This window comes from Salvelinus namaycush, chromosome 36 (genome assembly GCF_016432855.1).
Source record: "Salvelinus namaycush isolate Seneca chromosome 36, SaNama_1.0, whole genome shotgun sequence".
NCBI classification, from domain to species: Eukaryota; Metazoa; Chordata; class Actinopteri; order Salmoniformes; family Salmonidae; genus Salvelinus; species Salvelinus namaycush.
Window position 1 is genome coordinate 15,685,538 of NC_052342.1, and position 21,889 is coordinate 15,707,426.

A 21,889-nucleotide genomic window follows, 5' to 3' on the forward strand; every position below is an offset into this window, starting at 1 on the left:
TTTGCAACTGGATCCTGGACTTCCTGACGGGCCACCCCCCAGGTGGTAAGGGTAGGCAACAACACATCTGCCACGCTGATCCTCAACACGGGGGCCACTCAGGGGTGCGTGCTCAGTCCCCTCCTGTACTCCCTGCTCACCCATGACTGCATGGCCAGACACGACTCCAACACCATCATTAAGTTTGCCGACGACAACAGTGGTAGGCCTGATCACCGACGAGACAGCCTATAGGGAGGTCAGAGACCTGGCCATGTGGTGCCAGGATAACAACCTCTCCCTCAACGTGATCAAGACAAAGGAGATGATTTTGAACTACAGGAAAAGGAGGACAGAGCACGCCCCCATTCTCATCAACAGGGCTGTAGTGGATCAGGTTGAGAGCTTCAAGTTCCTTGGTGTCCACCAACAAACTATCATGGTCCAAACACACCAAGACAGCCGTGAAGAGGGCACGATAAAGACTATTCCCCCTCATGAGACTGAAAAGATTTGGCATGGGTCGTCAAAAAGTTCTACAGCTGCACCAGAGAGCATCCTGACTGGTTGCATCACTGCCTGGTATGGCAACTGCTCGGCCTCCGATCGCAAGGCACTAGAGGGTAGTGCCTACGGCCCAGTACATCACTGGGGCCAAGCTTCCTGCCATCCAGGACCTCTATACCAGGCGGTGTGCCAAAGGCCCTAAAAATGTTCAAAGACTCCAGCCACCCTAGTCATTGACTGTTCTCTCTGCTACCGCACGGCAAGCGGTACCTGGGAGCCAAGTCTAGGTCCAAAAGACTTAACAGCTTCTACCCCCTGAACAACTAATCAAATGGCTACCCAGACTATTTGCATTGTCCCTCCACCCCGTTTTACACTGCTGCTACTCTCTGATTATTATCTATGTATAGTCATTAACTCTACCTACATACATATTACCTCGACTAACCGGTGCCCCCGCACATTGAGTCTGTACCGGTACCCCCTGTATATAGCCCTGTATATAGCCTCGCTACTGTTATTTTACTGCTGCTCTTTAATTATTTGTTCATTTTATTTCTTACCTAAGACTTATTTTTCTTAAAACTGCTTTGTTGTAAGGTTACACCTGTTGAACTCGGCGCATGTGACAACTAAAATGTTATTTGATTTAGTGTTCCGATGATGCTTGAGTGATGTCCACCATGACGTTCCACTAATGATATTCAACAAGCACCTCTGATACTCTGTGCTTCTTAAATGGCACCCTATTCCCTATGCAGTGCACTACTTTTGACCGGAGACCATGGGGCAGAAGTGCACTATATAGGGAATCGGGTGCCATTTTGGACACACCCTCGGTCTAAGCCAATGCCGATTAGAGCCAATCTGATGATAGAAAGGTGTTGATACTGTTTGTATTCAGGAGATGTGACTTCCACTCATTGGATGGGAGGCTATAGAAGTGAGAAGAGACAGACGCAGCTATATAATGAGAAGGTGAGACAGATATATAACGAGAGAGAGACAAGCAGCTGTCCCAGTTCCCAGCAGCCCCATCCTTTACCACTAATCTGTACAAAGGGCCAGAGGCTGGCCCGTCTCCCCATCCAACACATCTGGGTGGACAAGATAAGGCCCCCCAAGACTCTCACACAGAGAGAGAGGAGGGCACAAGGGGATGTAGAAAGGAGGCTAACACATTGGGTGTTTGTGTCCTGCTGTGCATTAGCTCCTGTTCCATCTCTTTGGATCTCTAACTCGCTCTACATCAGCACATTTAAAGAGCTTGATCAGTGGTCCGATCACACACAGCTTATTAAAACAGGCAAACCAAGCAGAAGAGCGAGAGAGGGACCATTACAAAACCAGTCAAGTTTCCTCCAATTAAAATCTGAGACAAGACAAAAAGCTTTTCCTCTGAGTTTCAACCACAAACCATGAAAACCTCCCCATCTTCATACACACACACAAAAGTGGAACAAAGAAAATAGCCCTTACACAAGCCTCATACAGATGACATGATGTAGCCTTGCCAAGCAATGGCAGTGCTTTCATTTCGTAACATGGAGATTAGAATACAATCGAGCAGTGTGCCAACCGTTTCAGCAGCTAACCCTACCGTACCTCTCCTCCTTTCCGCACCAACCTGTCTCCATATAGGTAGTTTGTTAATATCATACAACATTTAATGACCACATCCCACCATTAGAGCCCCAATGTAAACTGTACCATGGTACACATTTTCAAAGGGACTGTAAGAAAATAACTGAATTAAAGTTTATAGCCCCTATGATATTACCCTTATTTGATGATAAACTGCTGCTTCGAGCTTTCATGGGATAAAGGGAAAGGGGGATACCTAGTCAGGTGTACAACTGAACGCCTTCAACTGAAAATGGGTCTTCCGCATTTAACCCAACCCCTCTGAATCGAGGCAAATTGATGAGGTGACCGCTGATCGGCATGTTGGTCAGGAAGGTAAAGGTGGGGAATATGAGCGTTAAAGACAAAATCCGCCCAAAACCACTAATTTGTATAATTTACAGTGTTAAATAACACTGTGTGAGATCAATATTTCTGGTGAACAAATGTTTCATTTTGTCATTATAATAAGGTTGGTAGCAACATGTGGAAATCTGTTGCAGCTCAGATCGACTACCAAACCCACAATGCAATGCTCCCTCTATGGGCTGGCTGGCTAACTTGGTCGGTAGCTAGCTAGCAAGTGTAGCTAGACACAACAACACCAAATACAATATCAGCATGTGAAGTAGCGAGTTGGCTGTAAAAATCACCTAAACTGCACTATGAATTTAGGAGTCTACAATCTCACCACGTTCAACCTGCAGATCGATGTACCTCGCAGAGAGGAGTCTGACATTCGCAATAGCCATGCAACGGCACCATACAATGCACTCTGGACTGAAGAAGCAGACAAATAGGAGAAATGTGGTGGACCCTCATAAGAAATTTCGAGGTAGGAATATTGCAAAAAATATGATCATTGGCTAATTTGAGAGAAAATAACCAAGCCAGTATTGAAATCTGACCTGTATGATAGACTTTTTCGCGATCTAAAAGTCGTATTTAAATTAACTTCCAGAGTAGTGAGAGCGGCTTTATTTCGGCGTGCTTGAACTGCAATAGCTCAGATAAACATGAAATTACCCCGGGAATAGATATAACGTCGCTCAGAGATTAACAAAAATAATATAGCATTCAAAATGGGTGAATCTTTCCTTTAAGAGTACAGACTGACTCTGGGTCAGTGAGTACAGATAACTTTCTTATGGGGTGGTAGATTGAAGAAGCAAAGGCTCCTCGAAACACCCATCCAGTGGATCTTTGGTGCGTTACGTCACATAGTAAGTGTTGAAATGGAAGGACAACCCTGGGTTATACCATTCAAGATAGATGGAGGGGAACCATAACCCTCCAAGAGGAAGTCTGAGTCACATAGAAAAACAATAAACAACGTTAAAAATACCTGAGAGAGAAGGGGAAAGAGAGAGAAAGGAAGTATGAGAACGAGAGGGGCAGAGAGCAAACAGAAAAAAAGGGATAAAAAGTATAGAAAGAAAATACTATTTGTTCAAAGACATTGCCCCACACCAAATTACATTCAGTTCCATCATAGTTGAGTATAAAATGGAGAATCCTGGTACTATCACCCACTTTGATTGGGCATTGGGAAAAAAGGGGCAAATACAGTATTTCTCATTAGTGTGGAGAGAGGAGAAACCCTTTGGGTACGCCATGCCATTGAATGGGAGCAGCAGAAGACTTTCTTCACTCTAAAGCGGTTCTTTATTTTTTTTTGTTTTTAACATCTCGTTACGGCAAGCTCATAAAAGAGCAGCGGTCTCCGTGGTAACTCAACGAGCCTTTTTCCTGTGGTGAGGTCTCTTTATGACATCACTCACTACTAAATGGATAGAAGAGTGTTGGTTTCTGTAGCCTGGGGCTCTCTAGGGTCAGCCTCCTGCTCCTGGGAGTGTGCAAAGGTGTTTTTGGTAGTGTCATAGTTCAGCAGCGTTGTTAGCGTTAGCATCATTGTCGTTAGCCTCCAGGAGGGGGCGGGATAGGAGAGCAGTGAGGCTCTGTAGTGTTTTGACTCTCGAGCCATCCTAGATGACTCGCCGTTTACATGTGTTTTGAAGAGAGTGTGTGTCGTTAGCACACCATTACTCTCAGGTCAGTAGAACTTGTCATCGATGCGGAAGTGCGGCCTTGTGACATCATCGGGGTTGAGAAAAACAGAAATCGACTTCCCGGGGTTCTCTGTCACCAGCTGCTGCAGCCTGGCAGCCAGTTTGTCGTCCGAGGGCGAGATGATGCCGCTGGCCGGGTAACCTTGCCTGGGCGACCCTCCGTGCCCGTTGGTAGCGCTCGCCGCTTCCCTCTTCAGCTGGCTCGCCTGTCTGGCCTGGTCCAGGGCCGCCCGTAGGTGCTCGGTCGGGTCAGACCGGACATGGGCCAGCTTCCGGGCCACCAGCAGGGCTTGGCTGTCCGACAGGTGCTCCAGCATGTTGCACTGGGGCAGAAAGTAGTTGGGACAGTTCTTACCCAGGATGCAGTGGGCCAGATCATCCAGGAGGCCCAGCAGGAGGCGGGCGGGGGTTTCTGGGTCAGGCGAGGAGAGGTAGGCGGGCGGTAGGCGGTCACAGGCCCAGAAGAGGAGGGTGCGGAGGTGGTAGGGGCTGAGGCCAGTGCGGGGGCGAGCCAGGAGGCGGGAGAGGACAGCCTTGGCAGCCTGGAAGGCCTGGGCCATGGGGTACGGGATGCACTTCTTCAGCTGCACCTGGAGACAGACATGACAGGGGACAATGATATGGCCGCCAGGTCAGACTGAATTGAATCAAATATACTTTATTAATCCCACGAGGGCTTATCAGATTTGTCACCAGAAAGACGCAAACAGCATTAACAGACAATACACATGCATGCCCCAGAGACACAGACACAGCCTGGATGGATGTTATACAGAGTCATTTTCAACGGTACTTGAAGACCGTTAAGAACCTTACTACCTTCATATTTAAAAGTTGAAAATGTTCCACCTGTAAGTGTCACGTTTCAAAGGTAAGTGAAATAAAACTCTGTTTTATTTAACGGTAAAGTCAGTGGTGCACAAAGTAAACACCAGAATAGGACGGACTTCAGCAACAACTAAGAGTATGACACAGAAGGCTAAAACTTGTATGCTGTTTTGGTCCCGCAGATATCATGTTGTAGCAGCATGAAGCTCACCCAGCACACGCACAGATAATCTGGGTGAGCGCAGCGAGTTCATCTGCAATTCATTTGGCTGCTTGTGGCAATTACATATCGCTGAGTTTCAGTTGAACAAATTAGACTAGCCAGCCATTGTTGTCCAGCAGAAATCCCATGCCCAATCTAACTAACTATACAGCTATTCAAAAGAAGAAGCTACCCGATGGTTAACTAGCCAACTACAACGTGCAGCTAGCTACCCACCTCGCTGCGTGAGAAGGCCAGCCTCCACTCCCGGTCGGGCCTCCCCCCCAGCGGAGCCGGGCAGGGCAGCAGGTAGAACCCAGAGATGGCCTCCTCCTCCGTGATCTTCCCGTCCCAGAAGTGGTTGGCCGTCAGCCAGCCCTGGGCCACGGCGGGCCAGCCCCGGAAGGACACCACTGGCAGCAGGTCATAGAGCACCCGGCTAGAGCCCGCCTGGAGGATGAGGGTGGTCAGGGGCCCGTTGCGTTCCAGCCTCTCCGGGACGGGGATGCCTCTCTTGGGGGAACGCCTCAGCTCGTCCACCGCCTCACCCACCACTCCCCAGAACCAGTCAGCCACCAGCGCCGGGGACATGTAGCAGCCATCCAGAGACTGGTGGGGCGACTAGAATCAAATACAAATTGAACTTCATTAAAACCAATGCAACACACCTTACAGTAAAATACAATAACACAGTAAAATACAATAACACAGTAAAATACAATAACACAGTAAAATACAATAACTAAAAGCACTAAAAGAGAAAAAGAACATTAGAAAACGCATTACGTAGAGGGAGGGGGGGACTGCACCAGAGGCTTTGTGACCCATTTCCCTTTTCTCTTCTTCATCATCATCGTCAGGGGGTAAGTCTGTCTCCTCCTGGCAGCAGATCCTCCATCTTGCCTGGGTGTTGGGGTCGCAGAGCCGCAGGGAGAGCCAGGAGTGGCAGGGGGCCGACTGGCGCATGTCCAGGGTGACCGGCTGGTTGACATTAGAAGAAACAATACTTCATTATACTTTTTCCTGAGAAAATACTAGTATTTGTTTTGCATCAAACGTCATATGACACAACATTGATACAAGTTTTAAAAGGGCACAGTAAAACGTCACATACATCGTCACAAAACAACTTAATATCAATAAGATACATACAAAACAAATTCAACGTTTCCCATTCCATCCGTATTGCACCAACCTGGTTGCGATCATGAAGCTTGAGGGCAGGCACCAGGAGGGTGAAGTCCAGGTCGAAGTCGGCCCCCTTGGCGTAGTCCCCCAGCTCCTCTGGGTTGAGGTCCAGAACCCCCTCCCTGGCACCCCCAGACAGGAGAAGGTACTCATTGGCCACCGGGAGACGCTGGTCCACCTTCTGTACTAGGCCTGAAGGAATAAAAAAAACACAATGAGCACAATATGAAATTCTAAAAGCAGACACTTGAGCAGTTCCTCTTGGTCAGAAGCGAATGCAATGCATACATTCATGAAGTATTCATGAAAAAGCGCAGTAGTGATACTGACAAAAGTATGTGTGAACCATTTCAGGAAGCTACGCATATGTTGCACGTCACAGGAGAGCCATTTGAACGTGCATTTTTCTTTATTATCCAAATGCCTTTTTTGTTGTGAAGAAATGCCTTCTGGAACGTGTAAACTTTCATGTGCTTAAATAACAACGCTGAGCCGTTGTTGCTCCTAAATGTTTCCACTTCACAATAACAGCTCTTAAAGTTGACCAGGGCAGAAATTTGAGGAACTAGCTTGTTGGAATGGTGGCATCCTATGACGGTGCCACAGAGCTCTTCAGTAAGACCATTCTACTGCCAATGTTTCTCTATGGAGACTGCATGGCTGTCTCAATTTTATACACCTGCCAGCAATGGGTGTGGCTGAAACAGCCAAATACACTAATTTGAAGGGGTGTCCACATACAGTATATGTACAAGTTTGAACATGAGTGGGGTAAACACCTCCACAATGAAACAAGTACATGACTCATTTCAGGAAACTAGGCGTCTGTCGCACGTCACTACTTCACAGGAGAGGCATTAGAACGTAAACATGTATTTTTTTTATCAAAATGCGTTTTTGGGCAGAAATGCCTTCTGAAACATAAAAACTTTCATGTGCCTTAAACGTGTAAGCCACCTGTGAATACAATTGTTAAATTACAAGCCCAGCTGATTTAGCCACGGAAAAAGGAAGGAACCTTCCCGCTAGCCATGATTGGCTGAGATAATGGATGGGCTGGACATGCCGAGAGATCAGTTTGGATTGGTCTGTCATGTAGCATTCTTCTGTCTATAAGATGAGCTGTTCAATATGTGTAGATAATCCTTGCTACCGCAGATTTTTGGAAAGGTATGGACAACTGCAAAAGTGTTGCTACTGCTCTTAACAACATTGCTGCCCTGAATTTACCAAGCGCTATCGACAAAGATCAGTGGGAAAAAGTTGTGATGGACTACTTTCTGGAGGACGATGGTGCCACGCTCCCCGACTCTGAAAATGAATCAGACGATAAGGAAATCCCTGATTTAGGTAACAACATTTTTCATTGAACCAGACATTGTGGAGTCTTCTGATGACAGTGATGGAGAATAAACGGTTATGGTTCATTGTTTAGCTAGCTAGGTAACATTTGCATGGCTAATTATAGCTAGCTAGCTAACATTGAACCTAGTTGGTTAGCTTTAGCTACCTGCAGAGTCATACTACAGCATTTCATGAATGGTGGCTAGCTATGACAATCAGTTTGTATTGTTAGTAATGTATGAGCTGAGATTATTGTTTCGCTAGCTAGCATGTCTAAACAAAAACTAAAAAAAATCCACTTTGCCAGATGATTACATGACCCATCAAGTTAGCCAGGGGGTGATTACAATTGTCATAGCTAGTCATATCAAAATATAAACTTGTAGCCATTCCACTGTACCTTTCACACAGTCTATCCTGTGCATGTGACAATAAAAGTTAGACTTGACCAGAGACAGTAATGTGAAGAACATGACCTGCACCAACGTCGGATTACGATATAGGCCAAGGTAGTGGATTTTTATTACTACTCGCCACTTTTAGTCTTGAAATCTTTGGTTGTTTACTGCACTACCTTACTCTGTTTAGCACATGGCCTCACATGTGAATCCTTAAAGAGACGGGAGGGGCTAAAGCTTACTAGGGTGTGAATCCGGCTGAATGGGTGTGAACAAAGAGGCGTAAAAACTGAACCAAAACTTTTTCAAGGGCCATTTCTCAAAAGTGGGGTTACAAGTTCATCAACTTTCAAAGCAGAATTACTTTCCCTTTGTTCCTCAACAGCAGTGTATGATATACCATTTTGTAGCCGAGTCTGTACTTTTATCCAACGTAAAATTAAAATAAATGGAATGTTGCTACATAAGACTGAAAATAGTTGCTGGGTCATATGAGGTCCAAACAGCTCCCTTCGTGACTGCGGCTGGTAGCCTAGTGGTTAGAGTGTTGGGCCAGTAACCGAAAGGTTGCTGGATAGAATCCCCGAGCTGTCTTCCTGCCTCTGAACAAGGCAGTTAACCCGCTGTTCCCCGGTAGTACGTCATTGTAAATACGAATTTATTCTTAACGGACTTGCCTAGTTAAATAAAAAAATAAAAAACCATTTTATGTTAGTCTCCACATTAAGTGGTCGTCCTCAACCAACCCTGGCTTTCCACTCCTAGAGGGAGTCTTTACTGAATACAGCCAGACCGACTGTGCAAACTGCTTAGACAGAGGTGGAAAGGAGTGGGAGAATAGGAAAGAAGAAAATGTACAGCTTAATTTATCAAATGACAACAGAAGTGCCATGCTATCATTTGGCAAGCAGCCACACAACTAAATAAGATAACAATGAAAAAGCACGTTTTTAGGGGCCAAAAAACAATGAATGCATGGCCATCCTATTTGTCATGGAATATATGTAGCCAGCTACATTTCCTAATGTTTTTCCTTGAAGTTAATCTTGCATTTTACAGGACAAATTCTGCTACACTGAGAAAAGTACCGGAGAAAAGTAGTGGATGGGTCCATGTCATCCCAGGCACACCCATGGCTCGCCCCGGCCCAGTCATGTGAAATCCATAGATTAGGGCCTAATGAATTTATTTTAATTGATTTCCTTATATGAACTGTAACTCCGTAAAATTGATGCATTTATGTTTTGGTTCAGTATAAGTCCGACATAAATGGTACAATATTTAAAGCCACACTACTTGCATTCTATCACCTAGCTTCTGGGAAACAATTTCCCCACCCATCACAACCAAAAACTCTAGAGTTTATGACGAATACTGCAGCCAACCAAGTACTTAGCTGTGTTCTCAACTATGGAAGCTCTAAGTCCAGGCTGTTTTTTTCTACAGTGTGTATTACTGACAGAAGAGGACATAATGAGTGCAGAGAAAGAGAGAGGGGAAGAAAGAGAGTACAGAGCACCAAGCAATAATCAGATAGAGAAATCAAATCTGTCAGTCCCCCCCCCCATTTTTTTTTTTTGAGAAGCCAAGTACAGCTGAGGTCGAGAAAATATCTTACAGACAGGCAAAGGGCAGAGTTGGCAAGCAGGAACTTCCTCTGATTTGTTTTCTCTACAGTTGATCAATTGGGTCAAATGGGGAGCAGAGATCTTTGTCTCATCTCTCCAGTAGCTAGTGTGGTGCTCAGAGAGGAGAGGGAAAAAGAGAGCGATGGGGAAGGAACGAAAGAGAGAAAGAGAGAAAGAGAACGATGGGGAAGGAGACAGAAGAGAGGGAGACAGAGATTCTCTCTCTCCACTAATGAGGCCCTGGATGTTAGTCTGTTTGACCCAGAGGAGATGTGAGGCTGTTTCAGAGAACACAATCTGCATTCTAATCCCATGGGCCACTTACTGTCTCCTTTGCGCATACAGAAATACAGGCAAACCATGACGTACATGGAAACAAGTCTACACAAAGGTTGTGACCAACAGTTCAGTTTACATCATTTAGGTGAGGTCCAAAAAAGCTTTGGAGCTTGGATGAGAAACTCTACATTAAGGACGCACACTAGCCTACTTTTCAAAACTAAAAAGCCCCTCTGTGTTTGAGGAGTACTAAAATTAATTAATCCATTTGTCATTTAAAACAGCCCCAGTGTGATGCACCCAGCTAACTGGGAGGTCACACACACACACACACACACACACACACACACACACACACACACACACACACACAGAGAGAGCAGGTAACTGGGAGGTCAATCATAGCGGATCTCATTTCCATAGAGCCACTCTGGGAACTGTGACGATTAGCACTGGAGAGCTGCCCAAGATTGCTGTCTCACACACAAAATGTCACACTGACAAACTCCCCATAACGGACAGTGCAGAGAGTGATGAATGCCTTTGAATCACCATTCAAAGTGTGTTGCCATGTTCAGATTCACAGTAGCGTAGCCTATATGGGGCTACAGTATAAACATAGTCATGTAAATCCGGGGGAAATGGGATTCCTCCATATACGTTGAGAGGATGGATGGAAAAGAGAGCTATAAAAAGGTTAAAAGGATAGAGCAATTCCAGTACTACACAAAGAGAAACAGGGCCAAAAAACGACCAATAAATGAAAAGGTTAGAGGAGAGGGGGATGTAGAGTAAAAGAGAGGAGGGGGGGATGTAGAGTAAAAGAGGAGAGGGGGGGATGTAGAGTAAAAGAGGAGAGGGGGGGATGTAGAGTAAAAGAGGAGAGGGGGGGATGTAGAGTAAAAGAGGAGAGGGGGGGATGTAGAGTAAAAGAGGAGAGGGGGGGATGTAGAGTAAAAGAGGAGAGGGGGGGATGTAGAGTAAAAGAGGAGAGGGGGGGATGTAGAGTAAAAGAGGAGAGGGGGGGATGTAGAGTAAAAGAGGAGAGGGGGGGATGTAGAGTAAAAGAGGAGAGGGGGATGTAGAGTAAAAGAGAGGGGGATGTAGAGTAAAAGAGAGGGGGATGTAGAGTAAAAGAGAGGAGAGGAGGATGTAGAGTAAAAGAGAGGAGAGGAGGATGTAGAGTAAAAGAGGAGAGAGGGGGATGTAGAGTAAAAGAGGAGAGAGGGGGATGTAGAGTAAAAGAGGAGAGGAGGATGTAGAGTAAAAGAGAGGAGGATGTAGAGTAAAAGAGAGGAGGATGTAGAGTAAGAGAGAGGAGGATGTAGAGTAAGAGAGAGGAGAGGAGGATGTAGAGTAAGAGAGAGGAGAGGAGGATGTAGAGTAAGAGAGAGGAGAGGAGGATGTAGAGTAAGAGAGAGAGGAGAGGAGGATGTAGAGTAAGAGAGAGAGGAGAGGAGGATGTAGAGTAAGAGAGAGGAGAGGAGGATGTAGAGTAAGAGAGAGGAGAGGAGGATGTAGAGTAAGAGAGAGGAGAGGAGGATGTAGAGTAAGAGAGAGGAGAGGAGGATGTAGAGTAAGAGAGAGGAGAGGAGGATGTAGAGTAAGAGAGAGGAGAGGAGGATGTAGAGTAAGAGAGAGAGGAGAGGAGGATGTAGAGTAAGAGAGAGAGGAGAGGAGGATGTAGAGTAAGAGAGAGAGGAGAGGAGGATGTAGAGTAAGAGAGAGAGGAGAGGAGGATGTAGAGTAAAAGAGGAGAGGAGGATGTAGAGTAAGAGAGAGAGGAGAGGAGGATGTAGAGTAAGAGAGAGGAGAGGAGGATGTAGAGTAAGAGAGAGGAGAGAGGGATGTAGAGTAAAAGACAAAGGGTAAGAGTAGCTGTGTAAATACATCGACACCCAATGGAAAGTTGGCATGCCAGACAGTAGGTCTTAGCTATAAAACAAGACAGGCCAAACCATCCAATAAACCGTGAAACACACATCCTTCCAACAGAGAGCGTTTCACCAATTCAATTACCATGGAGCGCTTTCTCTCTGCTTTACACTCGTTTGCTCTTTTCAAACGATTAGCCCCAGAAAGGCATTATCAGCCATCTAAAGAGAATGTGCTTTCAGACAGAGATGGATTAACACACACATGTAGTTGTGTCGGTCATAGGTGGGTTCTGCTGTGTGTGTGTGTTGCTCCCTGCCGACTCCCGTGTTTATGAATTCTCATCAAGCTTTTAAAATAGGCCGCACTCATTCTTTAAATAAAACAGAGGGAGAATTTGTTCCCATTTTATCCGATTGGGTGTAATGTCTGGGATTGTTAGAGCGACGAGAAACCCTCTTTGAAGCTGAAGAGGGTCAGAGGCTATCTAACACTGGGCAGCATAACCAAGGTTATTGAAAGGTGTGTGTGTGTGATCCATAGAGTGATGTAGTGCAGAGTTTAATAGAGTGATGGTAGTGTCCAGGGACCAATCTGTGACGTCAGATTGGGCAATTAAATATCTGAACACAATATGTCCCTTTGGGTTTTCACATGTGGCAAATGTCAAATTGCTTTTCATGTAATGTACATTAAAAGTGATTCACTAAATGGAGGGAGAGAGAGACCAGAGAAAGAGAGAGACCAGAGAAAGAGACCAGAGAGAGAGAGTAATGTACATTTGGCTGTAGCAGTTCAACAGTACGACGGCACTCACATGGTTCATTATCAGTTCGTCTTCAGTTAATGAGCTGTAACCTCCCTGCTGCCCATACGACCCTACACCAGAGGGGCGGGGTCATATGGATAGGGACGCTACACACACACACACAGAGCAGTTCGTAGAAGTGAGACTTGGCATGCGTTAGCGAACGTAGGAGATGCAGTCAGAACAACGATGGTGCTAGCGGAGCTGCTATGACAGTGAGTGACTAAGGCTAGTTTAAAATCAATTCCATTCGGTCCCGACTCCCCCCAGACCCAACTCATCAGAACGCCCCCACCCCATGATCCAACTAGCAATTTAGACCAGTCTCATGTTCATTACTCACAACAGAAAAACAGAAAAGCCCATAGATGGATGCGCTCATGGGTAAATAAATTAAACAAGCTCTAGTTAAAAAAAGTTTGTAAACATTTTTGGGGTGTGGATTGTACTGTAGTATATTGTATTATATGGAGTGGAATTACACACCACTGTTCAACCATGAAGCTGGGAGAGAACGTGCAACGGTGATAGTTCATTGATTTGTGCAGGACATGCAGCCTACAAAGTTACAATTACAGGCTAGTCAAAATCAACTGATATTAAATTATAATAGGGCCTATTTAAATAATTAATAGGTTGACTCTCTCTTGCTCTCATAACATAGGACTAGAATAAGATCAAAAGAGTTCTCTTCACGAGAGCTTAATGTTTATGGGTCTGAATAAATAACTGTCTGCGTCGCTCACTCTCGCTTTCTAACTGCACAAGTATTTTACATTCAGAAAGAGCAAGCTTGCGTCGCTCTTCTAACACTATATTAGTAAATAAAAACATTTAAAAGTCTTTAAAATGTCCAAGCTATTATAGTCCAGCTTTTCCTGGGACTGCACTAGAGGAGAAGCAGCGGTGTATATTCTTAACACGTCAGAGAACAGTAAGATAGACTAGATGAGTTAGACGCTTATGCATAGTAACCCATCATACATTAGCTAAATACAAGGTTAATACGGCATTGAATGTATTACCTGCGCAATGCATAGTTCCATACCTTTTTAAAACAGAGCATATACATACAGGCAAAATTTACATATCACAGTCACAGAGCACGCAGTTTGAAAATCTCCTCAAAAAGACAACGCAATGAAGAATGGTATTGTCGCTTTCGAGTGAGTACAACACTAGTCTATAGTGTAAACTACAGTGAATATGTCTTCTAAATAAACGCTCAAAAGATGTGCGTTTTGAATGCATGTTTCATTCAAAGTGCATCTAGCCTAGGCCTGATTAGGCAACCATTTGGATCAGTGATGTACTCTTGACAGTTAACGAGGCCCAGAAATGCTATTTGAATGGAGTGAGCACCGGTTTAATTAAAGCAATGATATTACTGTGTAGCCTGCCTAGAGGCTATGCAAGGAGCAAATGTATTGGTCACAAAAAAAAGTCCCCAGCTGATAAGATGATACATGAATAGTGAACTGCACTCCATACCGAGATGCACCGTGTCCCCACGTGAGACCAACAATATTCTTTGGGAACACTCCCACACTCTGTACTGATTTGCTCATGTCAAACGAGGCCTAACCAACCATCAGATTCTCTGGGAGAAGTTCAACCAATAGCCTGCGACACATGCTCCGAATCTTCATTCCCATATAAGCAACGGTACTGAACTCTTTCAAGGCGACTTCATCTAAATTCACCTTAAGGGCTCCAGCGGGAGCTGCTGTGTGTCTGCCGGGTGCCACAGCTACAGTGGACCGTAGGTATTTACAGCGACATTCGTCAAAAAGTCTGCGAGTGGGAGCGACGCCCTGAGAACAGAAGTTATAAAATACAGCCCAGCTGGGAGCAGTCAACACAACCATTATACAACCGATCATTACCTGAACACAGGCGGAATGAGAGTAGCTGCTACAGCCTAGCCCGTAGCCATGAAAACAATGAATCAACATCCAGATCACATTCTGACTGAGGGATTGGCTTGGCATTACTGACAGAAAAACATGATAGAAATCTTTAACGAATCTGGCTCGCTTGATTTTAGTGAAAAGTTACATTATCAAATATTATTCAATATGAAATAGATTATGACATTGAAAACCAGTGTCAGAGGGGCGAGCCGACACGCAGACAACAAAAAACAAGCTCTGCGGGAAGAAACAAAACAGCTTGTTTGGGTGTTTTGGTTTTGTTTAGTCTTCAACTCTGTGGGTCTGGACTTCTTAAGAGACAACGTCTGACTTGCGTCCGTTCTTAGTTCTTGTGTCGGCTGAACGTGAAATGGAGCTCCCCTCCTGTTTTCACCCCTCTGGCCTTCTTTGTGTTTGAATTAAACCGACTTTAAAGTCGTATAAAAAGGGGTTCCCGAGTGACGCAGTGGTCTAAGACACTGCATCTCAGTGCAAGAGGAGTCACTGCAGTACCTGGTTCGAATCCAGGCTGCATCACATCCGGCCGTGATCGGGAGTCCAATAGGGTGGTGCAAAATTGGCCCAGCGTCGTCCGGATTTGACTGGGGTAGGCCATCATTGTAAATAAGAATTTGTTAACTGACTTGCCTAGTTAAATAAAGGTTAAATGTAAAAATAAAATGAGCTCTGTGGAGAAGGCGAGGGGGAGGTCAGCCGTAGTCAGACACACATGGAAAAAGAGAATGTGCAAATCTAAAGCCAAATGGCCCCCTAATCTAGTGCACTACTTTTGATCAGGGCCAAAAGGGCACTAAACTGGGAGTAGGGAGCCATTTGGGACAACATAAGACATGATGGGGTTAAAGATGTGGAGGGAACCTGTGGTGATTTTACATGGAAACTCAGTGAAGGAAGCGCTACTAGAGGGCAAATCCGCTCTAACAGGATTACGCTGAGACTCACATTTCTCACTTTAAAATGTATGCCAAACAAAATCCCTTGATTTAAAAGTTTAACAAACTCTATGCACAAGGACCACATGCTGGAAGAACAGTGTAGAGGGAAAGTTTGGTACTGACGAATTACAGCACAAACCATCATTCTGTTACCAAACTTTGCATCTGCACTGTTCAAGTAAATCTGTTGTCAAATGTTTGTTTTTGTTTTTTTTAATCTATGGATTTTGATTGACATACATTTTAAAGTTTAGAATCTGTAGAATTTGTCCTGTTGGTGAACCTTCGCCCCAATCTGAGGTCCTGAGCAGGTTTTCATCAAGGATCTCTGTACTTTTCTCCATTCATCTTTCCCTCAATCCTGACTAGTCTCATAGTCCATGCCGCTGAAAAACATCCCCACAGCATGATATTGCCACCACCATGCTTCACTGTAGGGATGGTGACAGGTTTCCTCCAGACGTGACGCTTGGCATTCAAGCCCAAGTGTTCAATCTTGGTTTCATCAGACTAGAGAATCTTGTTTCTCATGGTCTGAGAGTCTTTAGGTGCCTTTTGGCAAACTACAAGCAGACTGTCATGAGCCTTTTACTGAGGAGTGGCTTCTGTCTGGCCACTCTACCATAAAGGAGTGATTAGTGGAGTGCTGCAGAGATGGTTGTCCTTCTGGAAGTTTCTCCTATCCCCACAGAGGAACTCTAGAGCTGTCAGAGGGACCATAGGCTTCTTGGTCACCTCCCTTCTACCCCGATTGCTCAGTTTGGCCAAGCGGGCCAGCTCTAGGAAGAGTCTTGGTGATTCCAAACTTCTTCCATATAAGAATGATGGAGGCCACTGTGTTCTTGAGGACCTTCAATGCTGCAGAAATTGTTTTGTACCCTTCCCTAGATCTGTGCCTTGACACAATCCTGTCTCGGAGCTCTAGGGACAATTCCTTCGACCTCGTGGCTTGGTTTTTGCTCTGACATGCACTGTCAGCTGTGGGACCTTTTATAGACAGGTGTGTGCCTTTCCAAATCATGTCCAATCAATTGAATTTACCACAGGTAGACTCCAATCAAGTTGTAGAAACATCTCAAGGATGATCAATGGAAACAGAATGCACCTGAGATCAATTTCGAAAAGGGTCTGAATACGTATGTAATTAACATCTGTTTTCATTTTTTCATAGGTTTCCCCCAAAAAAATTAAGAACGGTTTTCGCTTTGTAATTTTGGGGTATTGGGTGTAGATTGATGAGGAAAAACACAAATTTAAATCAATTTTAGAATAAGACAAAAAAAAAAAAAAGTCAAGGGGTCTAAATACTTTCAGAATGCACTGCATCTCTACCTTAAAAAATCCCCTTAATCTGTCAGTTTAATATATAGTAATTACATTTCACATCAACCTGAGGGGGTTTAAGCTACACCCCTACAATAGTCAGATATATTATCTAACAGTAAATAAGATCAATCACTTGTGGTGTACAGACATGTCGTTAGACCAAGTATAAACCAGCCTTTGGTCATTATTCTACATTCCCACGACCCATATAGTCCTGTGGGAATTCTAGATCCATGTTTCCACAGGAATGCTATAGGCTAGCCTAACACTGTTTACTGAAGAGCTACCGGGTAAATAAGTGGCTTTTCCTTCCTTGGATCTGTCAAACTGTGGATCTGTTTCACTGTGTGGTGCAATGCATCGCCTCCTCTCTTCTCCCTCTCTGTCAGCACTGAATTCCCGGTGGGGAGCCTCCTGCTTCTCAAACTAGGCTAGAGAGAACTTTTACAAAGACCTAACTAGAAAAGAAAGTCAAACACACACACGGGCTAACATGCACACAGATACAGACACGTAGGCTACGTTTACACAGGCAGCCTAATTCTGATCTTTTCACTAATTGGTATTTAGCCCAATCAGATCAGCTCAGAAAAATATGTGATTTATATATTATTTTTTTACCAGTGGGAAAAAAAGAGCTGAATTGGGCTGCCTGTGTAAACAGCCATAGAGATGCACACACACAGACACCACTGCAAATGTTCCATATAAAGAGCTCTATTAGTTGGGGAGATATTTCCTTTCAACTGCCTGGGCTCCCTCTTCAAGGTTCTTCAAAACACAGTGTCACAGTGCTACTCGCTAATGCACACACCGTGCATTTACAAATAATCTTAAATCCTACACTCACACCATCTCTTTTCCCTGTCAAGGTGCAAATGGATATTATTTTTAATGGCAAACGGTTGGAAATGAAAGAGCAGTCAGTCTGACTGTCAATGGAGACAGCGACAGAAAGTGGATAAGTTAATTAATACAAAAAAATAGGGGAGAGGTAGGAAAAGGGGGGGGGGTGCACCGTGAGGTCAGGGGGAGTCATTCAATTGGGATAGAGGGTTAAGTGAGTGAGAGTGCAAAATGGTCGAGAGAGAGCGAGAGACCTATCTCACAGATGAGGGAGGACGGGAAGCCATGAGGCTTGTTTTTTATTCAACAGTATTTAAAAAGTGTTAATGACAAACATTGTATTAACATTCCTTACAAATGCTTCTCAGTCACCCGGCTTAATAGGATGATAATAGGCACAGATGACTGTTTTGGGGGGGTTTCTCAGGCATGTACAATTTGAGAGAGTGAAGAGAGAAAGAGGGAGGAGAGAGAGAGTGTGGAGAGAGGAGAAAGAGATGAGGAGAGCAAAGAGGAAGAGAAGAGAGAGAGTGGCGAGAGAAAGAGAGAGAGCGGAAAAGAGGACGCTAGGCTAGCTAGTGCAGAGGCTGAGAGGCAGAGAGATACAGGAGGGTTGGCAGTAAACAAATCCAATATTTGACCGGATTAGAAGAAGGGGCTGTTATGATATTTTAGGGCAAACAATACTCACTGCCAATCGTGGCTCCTATTCACAGCTATAGTTACAGGGGGGTGGACAGGGGAGTGGACTTAGTGCTAGTTAGCTTGTTTGTATTGTGCTTCCCACTCAAACTGCACATGATCAACAAACAGGCACAATAAGGGGGGGGGGGTAAGCAAAACAGAAAGAGAGATGGATGGAGTAGTAAAACAGAAAGAGAGATGGATGGAGTAGTAAAACAGAAAGAGAGATGGATGGAGTAGTAAAACAGAAAGAGAGATGGATGGAATAGTAAAACAGAAAGAGAGATGGATGGAGTAGTAAAACAGAAAGAGAGATGGATGGAGTAGTAAAACAGAAAGAGATGGATGGAATAGTAAAACAGAAAGAGAGATGGGTGGAAGAGTAAAACAGAAAGAGAGATGGATGGAGTAGCAAAACAGAAAGAGAGATGGATGGAATAGTAAAACAGAAAGAGAGATGGATGGAAGAGTAAAACAGAAAGAGAGATGGATGGAGTAGCAAAACAGAAAGAGAGATGGATGGAGTAGTAAAACAGAAAGAGAGATGGATGGAGTAGTAAAACAGAAAGAGATGGATGGAGTAGTAAAACAGAAAGAGAGATGGATGGAGTAGTAAAACAGAAAGAGAGATGGATGGAGTAGTAAAACAGAAAGAGAGATGGATGGAATAGTAAAACAGAAAGAGAGATGGATGGAGTAGCAAAACAGAAAGAGAGATGGATGGAATAGTAAAACAGAAAGAGAGATGGATGGAGTAGTAAAACAGAAAGAGAGATGGATGGAGTAGTAAAACAGAAAGAGAGATGGATGGAGTAGCAAAACAGAAAGAGAGATGGATGGAGTAGCAAAACAGAAAGAGAGATGGATGGAGTAGCAAAACAGAAAGAGAGATGGATGGAGTAGCAAAACAGAAAGAGAGATGGATGGAGTAGCAAAACAGAAAGAGAGGTGGATGGAGTAGTAAAACAGAAAGAGATGGATGGAGTAGTAAAACAGAAAGAGATGGATGGAGTAGTAAAACAGAAAGAGAGATGGATGGAGTAGCAAAACAGAAAGAGAGGTAGATGGAGTAGCAAAACAGAAAGAGAGGTGGATGGAGTAGTAAAACAGAAAGAGAGATGGATGGAAGAGTAAAACAGAAAGAGAGATGGATGGAGTAGTAAAACAGAAAGAGAGATGGATGGAAGAGTAAAACAGAAGAAAGTGAAATAGAGAAGAGGATATGCGGCTCAAGAGAGGGAGGGATCCCGGCCAAAAGGGGCTTTGGTTCCAGTTGCACTGGGACAAGCAGGGAGAGGAGAGGAGAGGAGAGGAGAGGAGAGGAGAGGAGAGGAGAGAGCATAGGAGCAGGCAGGGGCAGAGCTTGAGGAACAGAGGGAGAGGGAATAGTGCCACCTATTGGACAAAGAAACTCACTTCTCTGGTGATAAGCATATTAGGACCTTGATCCATGACACAGAAAATAAACACAGCTGAGCCACCACCTTTTCTCTATCTGTACTTATCTACAACCACATTACTCACAATACGTTTTTATCAAGCACACAATAGGCCTCGGTCAAAGAAACATATACTGTATATGGCATTAATGGACCAGGTATAAGGAATGTTAAGCACGACGCAAAGCGGAGTGCCTGGATACAGCCTTTAGACGTGGTATACTGGCCATATAACACAAACCCCTGAGGTGCCTTATTGCTATTATAAACTGGTTACCAACATAATTAGAGCAGTAAAAATAAATGTTGTGTCATACCCGTGGTATATGGTCTGCTATACCACAGCTGTCCGCCAATCAGCATTCAGGGTTCGAACCACCCAGCTTATAATGCTGTCTATATCAGTAGTGAATCAAACATGTATTAACCCAAATGTAATAGCATATATAATATCCTGCCTGTGGGTGAGTCTTACCCAGCATGTTGAAGATGAAGTCTTTGGCCGTGTGGACCTCGAGGGCCAGCTGGTCCCCGAAGTCTCCCTGTTCCAGGGTGACCAGCTCAGACACCTGGGCCGACAGCTGCTCCAGTGTGGCCCCCGACCGGAAGTCCACCTCAGAGGCCTTCTTCAACAGGGCCGGGGTCCGGGGGCCCACCGCACTCATCAGAGACTCCATGGTGAGTCACACCCTATGGAGGCGATGAGGGGGCAAACGGGTGTCAGGAATGTTTATCATGGAGGGGAGAGGACAGTTGTTTGCATATTGGGTGTGAGGGGCAAACAAAGTGAATTGTAAACTTTATTATTACACTCTCAGTCCTAGCACTGACTACTGGCTAACTGAATTCATTGGAATTCTGAGGGTGTGACACCAGGAACTTGGAGGGTTGTGAATCATTGTTATGAATCACACACACATTGATTAGCTAATCATATCAACTATTTTACCTAGCTAGCTAACAAGTTAGACTAAGTGTCATTGTTTTGATCTGTTAATCCACAGTAAACGCAGACCTCAAATGAACATCAAAATTAATATGAATCTGATACACCACTTATACAGTAGTCAAGCAGTGACAGCATGGGCGCTGTCCTCAAAACTAGGTCAATTAGCTAGCTAGTTAGCTAACTGGCTAGCATGCTAATTAGCTGGCTAATTTATGAGTCTAACGTTAGCCAGTTATTTAGCTAGCTAGAAAGCAAGTAAGCTGCAAACTAGATTAACACAACAGCCATATATGGATAACAGTTTAGACTTCCTAACTAGTTCAGATTATTCGGAGAGCACATCGGAGTCGATTTTCGATAATAAATTAGCTAGCTAGCCAGCTGGCGTGTTACCCACACAGGTGGGGATATGTGTAACAACACAGCTGAGCTAGCAGCAAGCGAGACAGCGATTCTTTCACACACCGCAGCGTTGCATTATTTGACTACATAAATACACATTTGAACAAGCCCGCGCGCACACACACACCCTTAACACGCAGGTCTGGTGAAGTTTCTTTGCTATCTTCCAGGCTTACTGTTTTGGACTTTATATTGAAATCCGACTTCTTCTACCGTCATTTCCAACAGGTCCTCTGCGCCACCTTCCCCCTAGCAACACAGAACCCGGAAATCACGGCCCTCCACTGAGAATCTTGGGATTAGTAGTGTTTGTAATATCGCCCCAAAACTACAAAGCTGATTTGTAGCCTATGGTTACATTTGTGTCACTCTGTAGCCTACTGCAGGGTTTCCCGATGCTCGGTCCTGAGGCCCCCCCAGGGTGCACGTTTGTTTTTGTTTTTTACACTAGCACTACACAGCTGATTAAAATAATCAAAGCTTGATGGATGAATTGGTTATTTGAAACAGCTGTGTAGTGCTGGGGGATTGGGAAACCCTGGACTACTGTAAAGTGGATCACTTGAGATAAGGACAGTGCAGCACAGCCCTGGTCAGATATGTAATATGATTATCAAATCTGTTGGAGTCTAATGTGATTAAAAAT

The 21,889-nt window shown here is 44.6% G+C and overlaps 1 protein-coding gene across 1 annotated transcript; it reads right to left on the minus strand.

Annotated features, from left to right (window-relative positions):
• Positions 1 to 979: 979 nt before the first annotated feature.
• Positions 980 to 21,486, minus strand: LOC120030683 (protein MB21D2-like). The gene is made up of 6 exons (XM_038976126.1): positions 21,371 to 21,486; positions 20,368 to 20,582; positions 6,404 to 6,588; positions 5,995 to 6,189; positions 5,446 to 5,829; positions 980 to 4,768 (listed from the first exon to the last, which is right to left on the minus strand). The coding sequence occupies exons 2-6, from the start codon at positions 20,567 to 20,569 to the stop codon at positions 4,163 to 4,165; spliced, it is 1,572 nt and encodes a 523-aa protein (XP_038832054.1). The 5' UTR covers positions 20,570 to 20,582; positions 21,371 to 21,486; the 3' UTR covers positions 980 to 4,162.
• Between the last annotated feature and the right edge of the window lie 403 nt (positions 21,487 to 21,889).

Excerpts from the sequence above, each read along its gene's own strand:
- LOC120030683 (XM_038976126.1), bottom strand. The coding sequence starts at position 20,569 with ATGGAGTCTCTGATGAGTGCGGTGGGCCCCCGGACCCCGGCCCTGTTG. Across the intron at positions 6,190-6,403 it reads AGCTTCATGATCGCAACCAG|CCGGTCACCCTGGACATGCG; the intron begins GTTGGTGCAATA and ends AATGTCAACCAG. Across the intron at positions 4,769-5,445 it reads TGGCCTTCTCACGCAGCGAG|GTGCAGCTGAAGAAGTGCAT; the intron begins GTGGGTAGCTAG and ends GTCTGTCTCCAG.